Source organism: Monodon monoceros, unplaced genomic scaffold (assembly GCF_005190385.1).
Source record: "Monodon monoceros isolate NGI ecotype Baffin Bay Population unplaced genomic scaffold, NGI_Narwhal_1 Super_Scaffold_5, whole genome shotgun sequence".
Classification (NCBI taxonomy): Eukaryota; Metazoa; Chordata; class Mammalia; order Artiodactyla; family Monodontidae; genus Monodon; species Monodon monoceros.
Genome location: NW_021703782.1, coordinates 103,622,456 through 103,634,955, shown reverse-complemented (window position 1 = coordinate 103,634,955; position 12,500 = coordinate 103,622,456). Strand labels below are relative to the sequence as shown.

Sequence of the window (12,500 nt, the reverse complement as noted above, 5' to 3'; positions counted from 1 at the left end):
GATATGATAAATGCCTCACTGTTCCAATTCCCTTGCACAACAAATAGGAAGTACATTTGGCAGTGCCAGTGAAACTGCCAGCCCACCAGCCAGGAGGAAGCCATTCTCCTCTGCTCTATCTAGTCACTGCAGCACCATCACTAGAGGCCACTTTAACAACAGAGAAGCTAAAGTCAATTGTTTCTTCAGTGAATAGGCTTCTGTTCTCCAGCATATATTTACTGAGGCATTTAGGGAAGATTTTTGCCATTAAACTGAAGTCTGTAAAACATGGTTGTCTACAAATATTTATGCTAGTGCTGACCACAGCTCTGCTGCCACTCAGTGTCACTTTGGACCTGACCACATTTTTTTAAGCTCAGGTTTTGCCATCCTCTTTGAATCATCAATTTCCACTACTTTGTTGGCCCAAGCTGAGAGATTTCTGCCGCCACCTCTGAAGCAAGGAGAGCCTTGGCTGCCACTCACTCCAGGGCCACGGGCAAATTACTTAACCTCTGAGTGTCAGTTTCCTCATCCACAAACTGTGAATTAAAATGCATACCTTGGAGGTTGCTGCAAATTTAAGAAACATTATGTCATCTGCATTATATGAATTTTTTCTCAAAAAGAGTATACTAATTTTTAAATCTCCAAGTGTGAATTTTTACTTTAATTTTTTTTTAATGCATGAAAAGCACCTAGCACAATGCCTGGCACACAGATGGTACTGTGTGAATGGTAGTAATTTTTATTGCTATCATTATTAAATGAATGAAATCTTCTGAAAGGGAGAGCCTTGTCTTTCCAGGTTGCTACATCAAAACTCAGCAAATTATGACTGCTTAAGGAGAAATAGGTTGAGAATTTCTATGGCTTAGCCATAAATTCTAACATTTAAAGTTGAAAGGAAAAACTTTATGAGAACTTATCCTTTTTCTCACATTACAATGGTTGACAGCTACTTTTTTTAACTGGAAAAATGTTCATATTTCTATAATAATTCACTCCTGTATAGCAGTCAATTACGTACAAACTTTAAACTCCCAATTTTCAAGTTAAAATAAAGCATACACATTGATTATAGTTTGGTTCTAGAAAGGACTATTAGATATCCAGCCAATACTTTGTAAATTAGAAATTTTAAAGTGACATCATAATCATGGTAATTAAAAAATAATGATAATCGGTCAAAAAAGGAATTAATTGGTTTAATGTTAGAAAGTATAATATTATTAGACTGATTATACTGAAAGGAAGAAATATTTTCTTTATTAAACACAAAAAAGTCATAAATTCAGGTAAATCAAAAATTAGTTCATATAACACACTGATGGAATATAACTTATGTTTATAGAGTCCATCATTTTCTGGCACTCCGTTTCTGTACTTGGTCAGAGTCGAAAGGTCAGGAACCACGAAGTCAGTAAGTTCCTAAGGATATCCTCACTATCACATCACTGCTCTAACAAGTGGTGAGCAGGAGGAAATTCAGACAAGTCAAGCACCCACACCCCATACACAGTTAAAAGAATTTCATTTTTTTCCTCTACTGATTCCAAAGAAGAAGTATGACGAGAAAAACTGGAGGGTTCTCACTTATTTGAATAACAAGTGAAAATCTAAAAATACCTTCACTGTACGTTATTACCAACTATATCAGTGGGTTTTATAGTGACAGCCCTGTGCTATAATTTCTGAGAAAACCTCAACATAAAGCTCCATAAACCCAACCATTCCTGTAATGTATCGCCTTATCTAGCACACAATCATTTCAAACACAACTTTTCATGTTAGTATAATTTGTTCAAAAATGGTAATAAATACATCCTTGAAGCCAGAGAAATCATTGCACAATCTATTGTAACTTGTTCTTACCAGAACTGACAGTTAATCCTCGACCCAAGATCCAATGTAGAATATTCCAGTATCACTTGGGTTTAATTAAAGATATTCATTATACACGTATCTTTTAATGGACCAACACTCCGAATCAACATTATAAATAATCTGGGCCAACTGCAGAGTAATGTCTGTGAACAATTATCACAAAACTAAAACATGGATGGCTGTCAGTCGGTGGCAGAGTTCTTGCTTTCACAATAAATATAAAATCAATTTCCTGTTCTAGTTCCTATTCCAAGTTGAAAATGATATATCTGACTATGAATTCCAACTACCTTCATCCTTAGGGTTTTGTTTTGTTTTGTTTTGTTTTTAAAGAAGAGAGGAGAAAAGAAAGAAACTTATGAGACCACCTAAGTCAATTCTTCCTCATTTGAGGGCACTTGGATAGTAAAGGTTTCTACATAATGTGCACATATGAGCTTGCCATTTCACATATATATATATATTTCTTTAAATGCTGTGACTTCCCCCATCAAACGCCACTCAAGTATTTCAAAAGTCCCTCCCATAATTCCACTATAAATTCCTATTTACAAAGGCTCAGTACATCTGAAAGCTAGTAGTAACCTTTCATTTAAAAAATAATAATATGCAGTTTCAAAAGCTTTTTGTTCCCATTTCAATCAAAAATAACTTCAGGGCTTCCCTGGTGGCGCAGTGGTTGAGAGTCCGCCTGCCGATGCAGGGGACACGGATTCGTGCCCCGGTCTGGGAGGATCCCACATACAGCGGAGCGGCTGGGGCCGTGAGCCATGGCCGCTAAGCCTGCGCGTCCGGAGCCTGTGCTCCGCAACGGGAGAGGCCACAGCGGTGAGAGGCCCGCATACCGCAAGAAGAAAAAAAAAGGAAAAATAACTTCATATGTTTCAAATGAAATTTTGCAAGTAATCAGAGACTAATGAAGACTCATTGATTTAACTAGTTAAGGGAGTCTGAGAAGGGAATGAGAATTTAAAGCAACCAAGTATTTCATTTAGAAGAGCAGCTAATGTGTAGGTACACTAAGTCCTCTTCACTAAGAAATACAATCAGCACTCTTGTCTCAGGAGAGACTCTCATCCCCCCTCTGTGTGCACATTCCTGACTCCCACTAACATTAACAAGCACCACACATGCACTCGGAGGAGATGCCAGCCTTGGTAGTATGTATGCATGGCAGCTGTGGTGACTAAATAATCCATAGGGCTCTAAAGAGAAGCTATGGTTTGTTGGGTCTAGAGGCACAGCTACAGTGGTGGAATTCAGACGCTAGAAGCAAGCCTCAATCTGAATGCTTGATCCAAACCCTCTCCTGTCTAACCATACCTCAGATTGTAGTTAAGCCTGGGTTTGGAAATTCTATCCCTAGCATGGTTTATACAGGTAGAGGTTCCATATTTGAGGAAACCTTAATTTTTTCACAGGCCCAGAGTTCTGTCCTCCTCCCCATCCACCACTCCTAACCCAGCATTCACTCATGCATTTCCCCACAATATACAGGAAATCACATAGCAGTTTTATAGAGAGAACATCAAAGGCCTGGCTTAAACCGCAAAAGCAAAATCAGAATCAAGTATGAAACTCCATCTTCAACACGAAAATCAAGTAATATAGTAATCTTAACACAAGAGATATATGCTGAAATGTAAATTCCACAGGTTGTGTAAAGGGCAGAATTTAAAATTAATTCTAATTCTTCCCAGCAATTAGAATTAGGTACTTAAGTCAGAGTCTTAATGCTCATTTAATATAGTTTCCTGAAGCCCCATTCAACAACTTCTTCATCCTTTCCGATGAAGAAAATATTCTTATGAAGTTCAGTTTATACTGAAGACATGGGTGCATAAGCACACATACAAGTTTACACTTCTGAAAAGAAGTGATAACAGTTCACTAGCCATTTTGCTGAAATTGGGCTTTAGAAAAAAAAAGACTAGATGACACAAAGTTCTTAGTATACTTTCATATATAGAGAACACAATGAAAACTTCGTATTTGTTATCCCCAGTTAGGTCAGTTAATATGCAGAAAAATTCTTTAATATTACATCTAAATAATCATGGGGGGGAAATCCACCAATGTTCTAGAAGCTTCTGGAGACCTTTCAATCAATTTTATTTATATGCAAAACCAAGAGAAACTTAAAAAAAAAAAAAAAAAACACAAAGCTCCTCCTGATGCTAAAGCTCTCAATTTACTGACAGGCAAATGGCTTCATGCTGCCACTTAATCTCATTTCTTGCATAATGCCCTCTAATTAGCATATCAAAGTGAATTAATACTTCTAGGGCATTAGCAATGGGGAAATCTGCTCCAGGCTCACAATAGCAGTTAAGAGAGAGCCAAGAAATCCTCAAAAACACCACAAACCACTTTGCATTGCAAAACTGTTCAATTTATTTATCCTCTCTCTCTAAACACTTTTACCGCACACTGTTTTACTACTGTTCACCAAACAAAATGATAATTGCCAAAGTTACCAGCATCTGTAATGCCTGTTTAGAATCTTAATTTAGATTATGTTGCAGATAATTTCTATATGCAACCATTTGTTCTATTATAAATGTTAATATAGAAACAGAGAAAATGTTGACATTCTCAGTTAATTTGAGTTTGAAATAAAATTTTATGGGATTTTTAAATTTATTAATTTTTTAATGTAAAAAGCCACCTGCTGGACTGTGATGCATAAGAAATATGCTTTGAAAACTGATGTATCACATAAAACAAAACAAAACAAAAAATCATTTTGCCATAACATATGTTGAGTCTCCCAAATAATGGTTTAAACATTGTGAGGAAACAACGGCATTAAAAGGATACATTGTATACCAAGTTCTCATTAATATGATCACACAAAAAGGGTTATTGTTCAAAACAGCTTAACATTTGTAAAGCACTTAAATTGAAGAAAACAAGTACAAAACTTTTAACAATGATTTTTATCCATAATTACTTTTAAATGTTTTCAGTCCAAATGAGTTACTATCACGTAGATATAGTCAGTTAAAAAAAAAAAATGCTATGCCAATTCAACTTAACACATCCTATCACACCAATTTTTTTTTTACTAGACATACACTCAAATTTAGTACCAAAGCAAACTACTGTTACTATCAAAAACTACAAACATCTTCTATTTATGGAATATGCCTATTTTAAAAATAACAATAAAGAAGAGATTCTGGTTACTATTCTGCCTACAAAGGGGGTAATTAGAATCAAGTGTTGAAGATTAATGAAATTTATTTTCAAATATGTTCTGTGTCTAAAGGTATATAAAAAGATGGGGTTTTTTCCAGAGGCTCATTCAAGCACTTCCTGCTAATTTATTTGCTAAATATAACACTATCACATAGCTGTGGATAGCAATTTGTGTGTTTGATTAACTTCTACAACTTTGTAAAAAATCTTTTAGCCAGATCTAAAAAACTTTGACCAATTCACACTACATAGTGATATAAATTATTTACTCTCTTCATATGTAAAGACTCAAATGGCCTACTGAAGTAGAGCAAATGCTTGAAAAGGTCAACATGGGAGGGGGGTGTGCAAGCTTTGTTAGTCAGTTACTACCTAAATCATGCTGATCACACTGATAAATGGCTAAAACACAAGACTGCTGAGAAAACAAATAAAACATAATTCTCATAGTGTCAATATTGAAGTAATAAATACCTAAAGTTGTTCACGTGTACATAGAGGAAAAATAATCTAAAAATCCTTATTTAACTTGATGTGTTTGGTGCTGATGCGTTAAGTATTTATTCTGAATAGATACCTCAATGGTATGAGTACAAAATAAAGCGATGACTGATTTAGGGTGTGGTTCATGAAATGTGGTTTTCATTCTTCATAGCCGTACTTCATGGAACTTCATCCTACACAATGCCACCATAGACTATCAAAATATACATAATCCAAATAAAACATTAAACTTAAATGTCTTGGAAGTAGCCATTTACAAAATTTGTAAACAGAAATCTAAAAGTACAAGCAAAATTAATTAAAAGGAAAAGGATCCTAACATGAAAGATATACACACATATATTTTATGAAAGCCAGTGAACCGATGTGTTCTTTGAGGCAAGGCAAGGCTTCCTTTGCCACTGTATTAATATACTTCTGATTCAGAATAAAATTATGTAAATTAGTATAATAAAATAACATAGTAAAGTCCCAAATAAAAACCAGAACTACACAAATCTATAATAAAATGAAGTCCACTAAAACTGAGGCATGAAAGAATTACTTGCACAGATCAAGTTAGTATTGACAATAGGGTTCAATATCCTTTTACTGGGAAAAAAAAAAAAGGGTTGGAAGACAGGTCCATACTTTAAAGATAATACCTGCTTGATACCTTAGATCATGAAGTTCCAAACCAGTAGAGAAGTAAGATTTTTTTTTTCTAAGTTGTCTATGAACGTATTACATGTATTGTCTTCTAAGGATGGGAGAGGAAGAGTAAAGAAAGTTAGAAAAACATCACTCTTTTACATCCTCCCTCAAAATTTCCTTAAAAAGCTCCAGTAAGTTAAACAAATCCATAAAAATAGAAAACAAAAAATATTCTTAAACTGCTCTGAGGAAAAATTTGTAATAAAGCAATACAATTTATGACATTTCCAAGATAAACTAACTTTGTATTTTTTCCCGTTTAAGCATTTAATATTTCCAATGTAAACAAGCCATAATGCCTAAAACTGATATGAAATTTACATCGTTAAAGGTCCATTAAAATTTGCTTCAAAAAAGTTTTGAAAGGGTGGGAGTTACAGAGAACACAAGATTGGACAAGTGTTGCTAACTGCTGAAGGTGGGCAATGAGTTCATGGGGATTCAAGTTTCTCTTCTCTATGTATATTTTACATTTGAAGTTGTTCATAATAGAAAGTTTTTTAAAACTAGAAAATAAGTTCACAAAAATGAATCATGTATGGAACAGTGCATTTGTTTTTAAATCTTTGGAACAAATAATGATAACTATATTGGAAGTATCTCAAGAGCAACTTAAAAGAATGTACGCAACATATATAACATTTAGACTCACATATAACAGTTTTCACCTTTCTTGTTAAATTTTCACTTGATGGAATATTTGGGTTTTATACACTGGGAATTGAAGAATTACATGGCACTGAAGAAGAAAAATGAACAAATTTTTATATTGAAGCATTAAAATAAAACAAACCAGAAAGACACCATGAGTCTCTAAACCTTTAGAGTCAGAATTAAATAGAGAGGTGTTGACTGAGAGTACTTGCCTTACCCCTCTGAAAGCTAGTCACACTTACAGCAGTAAAGATAAAAGGTTTAATCATATATATCATATTCTAAGTGCATATAAAAACTCACAAGCTACCTTCTTGATCCAGTTTTGATGTGTAAAATCCTTATGACTCTTTCTAGGGAGGGTTCCTTTAAAAGTAAAGCATTTTTAATAGTAATTTCCTTCTTCTCCTTAAACATAAAAAATACTTCAACCAGTCCAACCAGGCAAGCAGGCCTTTCTCTTCCCCTGCGGACACCTCCTGCAGTAGAGAAGTTCATTAAGTTTTATGATCTTCCCAAGTCAGTCCTGCTTATAAGCCTCACAAAGGCCACAAATCTGGCAAACCATCATGTATGCCATTAGACATTACTAGTAAATGAATGCTATTTAGGGTTTGTGGTGGCAATAAATCAGAGTTTGGTTGGCAGCTATCAATGTGGAGTATTTTAACCTACCGTTTAGAAAGGAAAAGGTTATGTTGATTTTTTTTTTAATACACAACATTTTTTAACAATATGACTCAGATTATATACTGTTGAACTTTCATTTTAAAATTTTTTAAATACATTTTTTTCTCAAAAAGAGCCATTTCCTTCATTCAAACTCTCATAATTAAGGGCTTTGGAAAGAAGACAGATTTATGAGGATGGAATCCTCTCACAAAGTACTTCAACAATCAAGATTAAGGTGGCCAGAAAGATGTGAGGGAATGCCCCCAAAGAAGTATGTAGATGAGGAGACCTCATAGCATCACGGATATTTAATGATAGATAGATGGTAAAATATGACTAAAAAAAAAGAGAGAGAGAAAGAAATCTTAACATATCAACAATTACCTCACTGGTTGCTTACTTAGTTTAAAATGGACAAATATCTTGTTTTAAAGCCTGTAACTTTCAGGTGCTTTCAAAATGCATAAATACCAAAATTCAACAATGACAGATATTTCTGCCCCAAAATAACTGTATGATAAATTTTATGAAAGAACACATTTTCAAGAAAAAGCAAGCATCTCATAGTATACTTTTCCTACCTCTGAACAAGAAAAAAATATAATTGTGGTAGATTACTCATTTATATGTCAGAAGGGAAAATACCTTTTCTTATTTGGTAGGAGGGAAAAAAGATGTTTTCCAAACTAAATCCCTCATGTGCATCAGAACTTGCAGTGCTCACTGCCTGATCAGAAACCTCAAAATCTACTGGGCAGATCTACAAATACGTGGATTTTTTTTTAATGATTCTGTCTTATTTTAGAAAAAGCATAACTGAAATGACATTATCCATTGAAAGGACAGCTTTACCCCCCCATCTCCCCACTAGTCAACCCCTTACCCCTCTATTGTGCAGGACAGAGTCATCACGTAATGTTCCCAGTTTCTATTACAAATGACTAGGTAAACTTTCTCTAGGTTATAGAGAATTAATCTTTGGATACTATGTTATTAGATTTAATAAAATGATTTTTTAAAAAGCATTATGCAATATACATTATATCCTACAATGCTTATTTTATAAGTTCACTGTTTCCAAAGCATGACTGTGGGAACAGATTGGGGGTGTGGGGGGAGGCCTGGAATTTGCTGTCCCAGTTTCTTTGCTTCGGTAACACTAATGTCTACACAGCTGTTTTATTTCAAATCAAGGATTCTGAGCCCAGCGTCCCTGTCTCCTTCTAAGACTAGTTTTGGAGTGAGGTGGAGCTATGGGTAGCAGGGGAGAAAGGAAAGCAGAGAAAGAGCTTCACCCCCATCAATCATTCAGTACTTAAATCCCGTCCCTCTTGAGCTCAGAGAGGCTGGCAGGAAGATGCCTCTGCCCAAGACAGCCGCCTTTACTCTTTGTCGGCTGTTGGCTTTTACAAAAGAGATAACGTGCAAACTTGGATCCGCTGGCCAAAGCACAAAAAGAGGATCTAATTTACAAGTTATCACTGAAAGCCTCACAAACAATTTTCAAAACACAAAAATTTCTTTTGTCAGCTACCTCTTGCTTCTTAAACAGCAAGCGCCCTGCCAAAGCTCTCTCTGCCAGTAATCCCAGACTCTGAAAAGGCTTGTTTCTTTTTTGTAACTCACCTTTGACATGAGGTTGACTATACTTTCCTTTCAGAATGGTGTAACTTAAGTCTTGTGCAAATAAGCAACTAGAGGACTTACGCTTCCTAATTGAATTCTGCCTGCTGCTAAACGTCTAAACAAGAAAAGCAGTTTGCTGGGTTTGGTTCTCAAGCTAGCTAGGCCAAAACTTTAAATAGGCAAAATAATAAATACAAATCATGAGTAGGGGGTGAGGGGGAGGGACATCAATCCCCTCTTCGAGTAACATAAAGCCGTATAAAGTTGAATCAATCTTAATATTCACAACATAGTCAATACCCCAGTGCTTAGCTGTCAGCAGAAACTGAAGTGGAGCCCTGATAGCAAGAAAACCCTTGGACATTAAGCAACATAATTTACTGAGAATTACGCACTTTTAGGCTTCTAAACTAAGAATCTTCAAGATTTAATGCTTGATGTCTCATTTTATAGTCAGATAAAAATTAGCTATGTTTTAAATCACAATGCTTTCTAAAGGTAGCTAAAAATCAACAGAGTAAAAGTTAGTAATTTTAAATGCCTGTGGTTTTCAAAATGTAAAATACATCTTAAAAACAATCACTCAACGTTAAGAAACCATGCATACTATGTGAATGAAAAGCAGGAAAAGCACCCTTTAAGGCTCTCAATATTTGTTGTTAATTATGGTTTTAGCATATATTTTAATACACAGCAATAACCCCTCACCTTTTATTGATTACTTTTAGGATCAGAATAGAATTGCAGGGTGAAATATCTGTTTAAAAGGAGGGCAACTCTCCTACCAACTAACAATTATATACAGTGTGCTATTATTTGTACACTCAATTTAAACACAATCACATTTAACCTTTTAAATATCTCCACTTAAACACTGCTATAGCCTAGACTTTAACTTTCCCTTCTTTTCTCTTGCCAACTTAAAAAATGGCAACTTTATAATACTGTATACCCGGCATACATACACACACACACACACACACACACACACACACACACACTTGTTCACCATATACAGGGAAGATAACGCCAAATAGGACCTAAAACATCTAGATTAAATCTCTAATTCCACTTGAGTCGCTACTATCACCTCAAGACTAAAATATCTTCAATTTTAAAAAGTCTAACAAGTAAACTAAGTTGAAATGAATTGTCAGAAATTTGTCTAATATGTATTTGTAGTTTTCATTCCAGCACTTCTGTAAAAGCTGTCTCCTCATATATTCCCTGCCTTGAACACTTCAAAAATTGCTCAACCTGCACCTGTGGACCTTTTTCTACTTCATAAAATATATTAAGTATGCTTACAATGTAATGGCTTTAAACATAAAATTTAATAAAAGTATTAATAGATGTAATAAATACATTGTATATGCCTAAACATATCATTACCCTTCCTGCTTCTTAAAAGTAGTATTCCCAACTAAAACACTATTTCAAACATGGTACTGGGGTCTGTTCAATTGCATCTATTCTTCTATCTGTGGAACCGAAGCTTAAGGCTACGTAAAACAAAGTTCGGAATATGCTTCTCCCCGGGTCTCGGTCCCTGGCATCCAGTCTCCCGTTGCTCCTTTTAAAAACTGACATACAAACAAGGCGAAAGGAGCAGGAAAGGGTGGCAGGCGCTCCCGGCCCTCTCCCCGCCTGCAGCCAGGGGTGGCCGCCTGGTGACTGCGACCCAGACCCGTCCGCATCTACACTTCATTTTACACAAGGAGCGGAATTAAGAAATCGACTCCAGATTTATTGCAGTTTTTTCTCACGATCAGGAGGTGGGAAGGAAAGAATGATCAAAGATGGCGGTGCCCAAAAGCAGCAGCTCTCAACTGGAGAGTCGAAGGAGTAGCTCGGACCCCACCTCGGGGGTCTCCGGGCCCATTGCGGGGCGCAGCGTCTTACCTGTTTTCTCTTTGATCTCACACAGGACGCTGAAGAGCGCGGGTTTCATTCTGTGACAGTTCAGGGCATGTTTCCTTAAAAAACAAATAGCAAAACACAAAGGTATTAGCATCACCTATGGAATAATATGGCGCCTTCCTTTAAGTTAGACCCAATATTTAATTCCGGCCCCCTATTTTGGAAGGCTCTTTTGAACCACCGCAAGTCAACCGAAACTCAAGTTGACTAGTTAGCGACAGCCGACAACCTCCGGCGGCTAAAGCTCCAGCCCGCACGAAGCACGACCCATCTGCCTGGCAGTCAGCAGTCTCGGCCACCGCGGGACGCGAACCTGCTCGGGGAGCCGCGATCCGGGGGCAGACGGCGGCGACCCGCGGGAGGCGACGGCGTGGAGGGGCTCCTGCGTCCGCCCTCCGCCGGGGGAGCGGGCGCTGCGCGGGCAACCGGCCGGCTGCGGCCAGCGGGCGGTGACAGCTCGGCAAAGTTTGCGAGGCGGCCCTCCCTTCCCGAGAACTTGGCCGCCCGCGCCCGGACCCGCCGGGGAACCGCCCATCGCCCAGCGCCCGGGCTGGGGCGGCCGCCCGCACGGCGAGGTCGTCCCGCGGCCAAGCGGAGCCGGGCGCTGGGACCCTGGGCCGAGGAGAAAGTTGCACTTCCCTCAAGTGCGGCCCGGGGCCCGCTCGCGGCGCCGTGCACCCGGGTCCAGGCGGGAGGTTTGAATCCGTGCGAGGGGGCCGGGCTGCCAGAGAGCCTGACTAGGGGGGCGGGTGAGAGACACCCACAAAATCCACGCGGCACGAAGTCCGTCCCGCGCCCCGAGAGCAACTTTGCCGACTCCCACCCGCGTCGAGGAACGCCAGGGCAAGTCCCCCCGAGGCCCGGGCCGGCGGCCTGTTTTCGGAGAAAGTTCCCCGCCCCGGGCTGAGGACCCGGCCCGGGCGCCACCCCGGCCCCGACTGTGCCGCGGGCCCGGCTCCCGCACACACACAAAAGATGCTTAATGAGACGACACCAACTTTGCTTGCGCCTCGTCCAAGCTCTGGTCGGTGATGGTCATGATCTGGTGGAGGATGTCGCCGATGTCCTGCTTCCTGCCGTCGCCGTCCGCCCCTTCGTGGCCGTGCGGGGGAGGCGGCAGGGCCATGCCCCCCTGCACCGAGTGGCCCGCCAGGTTCACCCCGGCCAGAGTCTGCAGCATCCTGGATTGATCGTCCATCCCGCCGCGCGCGGGCGGGAGCGGGCGGCGGCGGCGGCCGAGGCGAAGGCTGAGGCGGCGGCGGCGGCGGCGGCGGCGGCGGCGACGAGGGAGGAGAAGAAAGAGGGGGAGGGGGCGGAGGGCGCCGCCCGGCGCTCCCCCCCCGGCCGGGGAGGGGGCCGCC

General features: G+C 39.3%; 1 protein-coding gene across 3 annotated transcripts in view; it reads right to left on the bottom strand.

Annotated features, from left to right (window-relative positions):
- PBX3 (PBX homeobox 3) overlaps nucleotides 1–12,449 on the bottom strand; it is a 234,800-nt gene extending 222,351 nt beyond the window's left edge. For 2 of the 3 annotated variants that reach the window (XM_029203913.1, XM_029203915.1), the window contains exons 1-2: nucleotides 12,138–12,449; nucleotides 11,122–11,195 (exon numbers count right to left, since the gene is read on the bottom strand). In XM_029203913.1, the coding sequence (XP_029059746.1) occupies nucleotides 11,122–11,195; nucleotides 12,138–12,337 (274 nt within the window). In that variant the 5' untranslated portion in view covers nucleotides 12,338–12,449. Of the gene's footprint in view, nucleotides 1–11,121; nucleotides 11,196–11,452; nucleotides 11,654–12,137 lie in introns of those variants that run through there. The other variant, XM_029203914.1, reaches the window with a different exon arrangement.
- Between the last annotated feature and the right edge of the window lie 51 nt (nucleotides 12,450–12,500).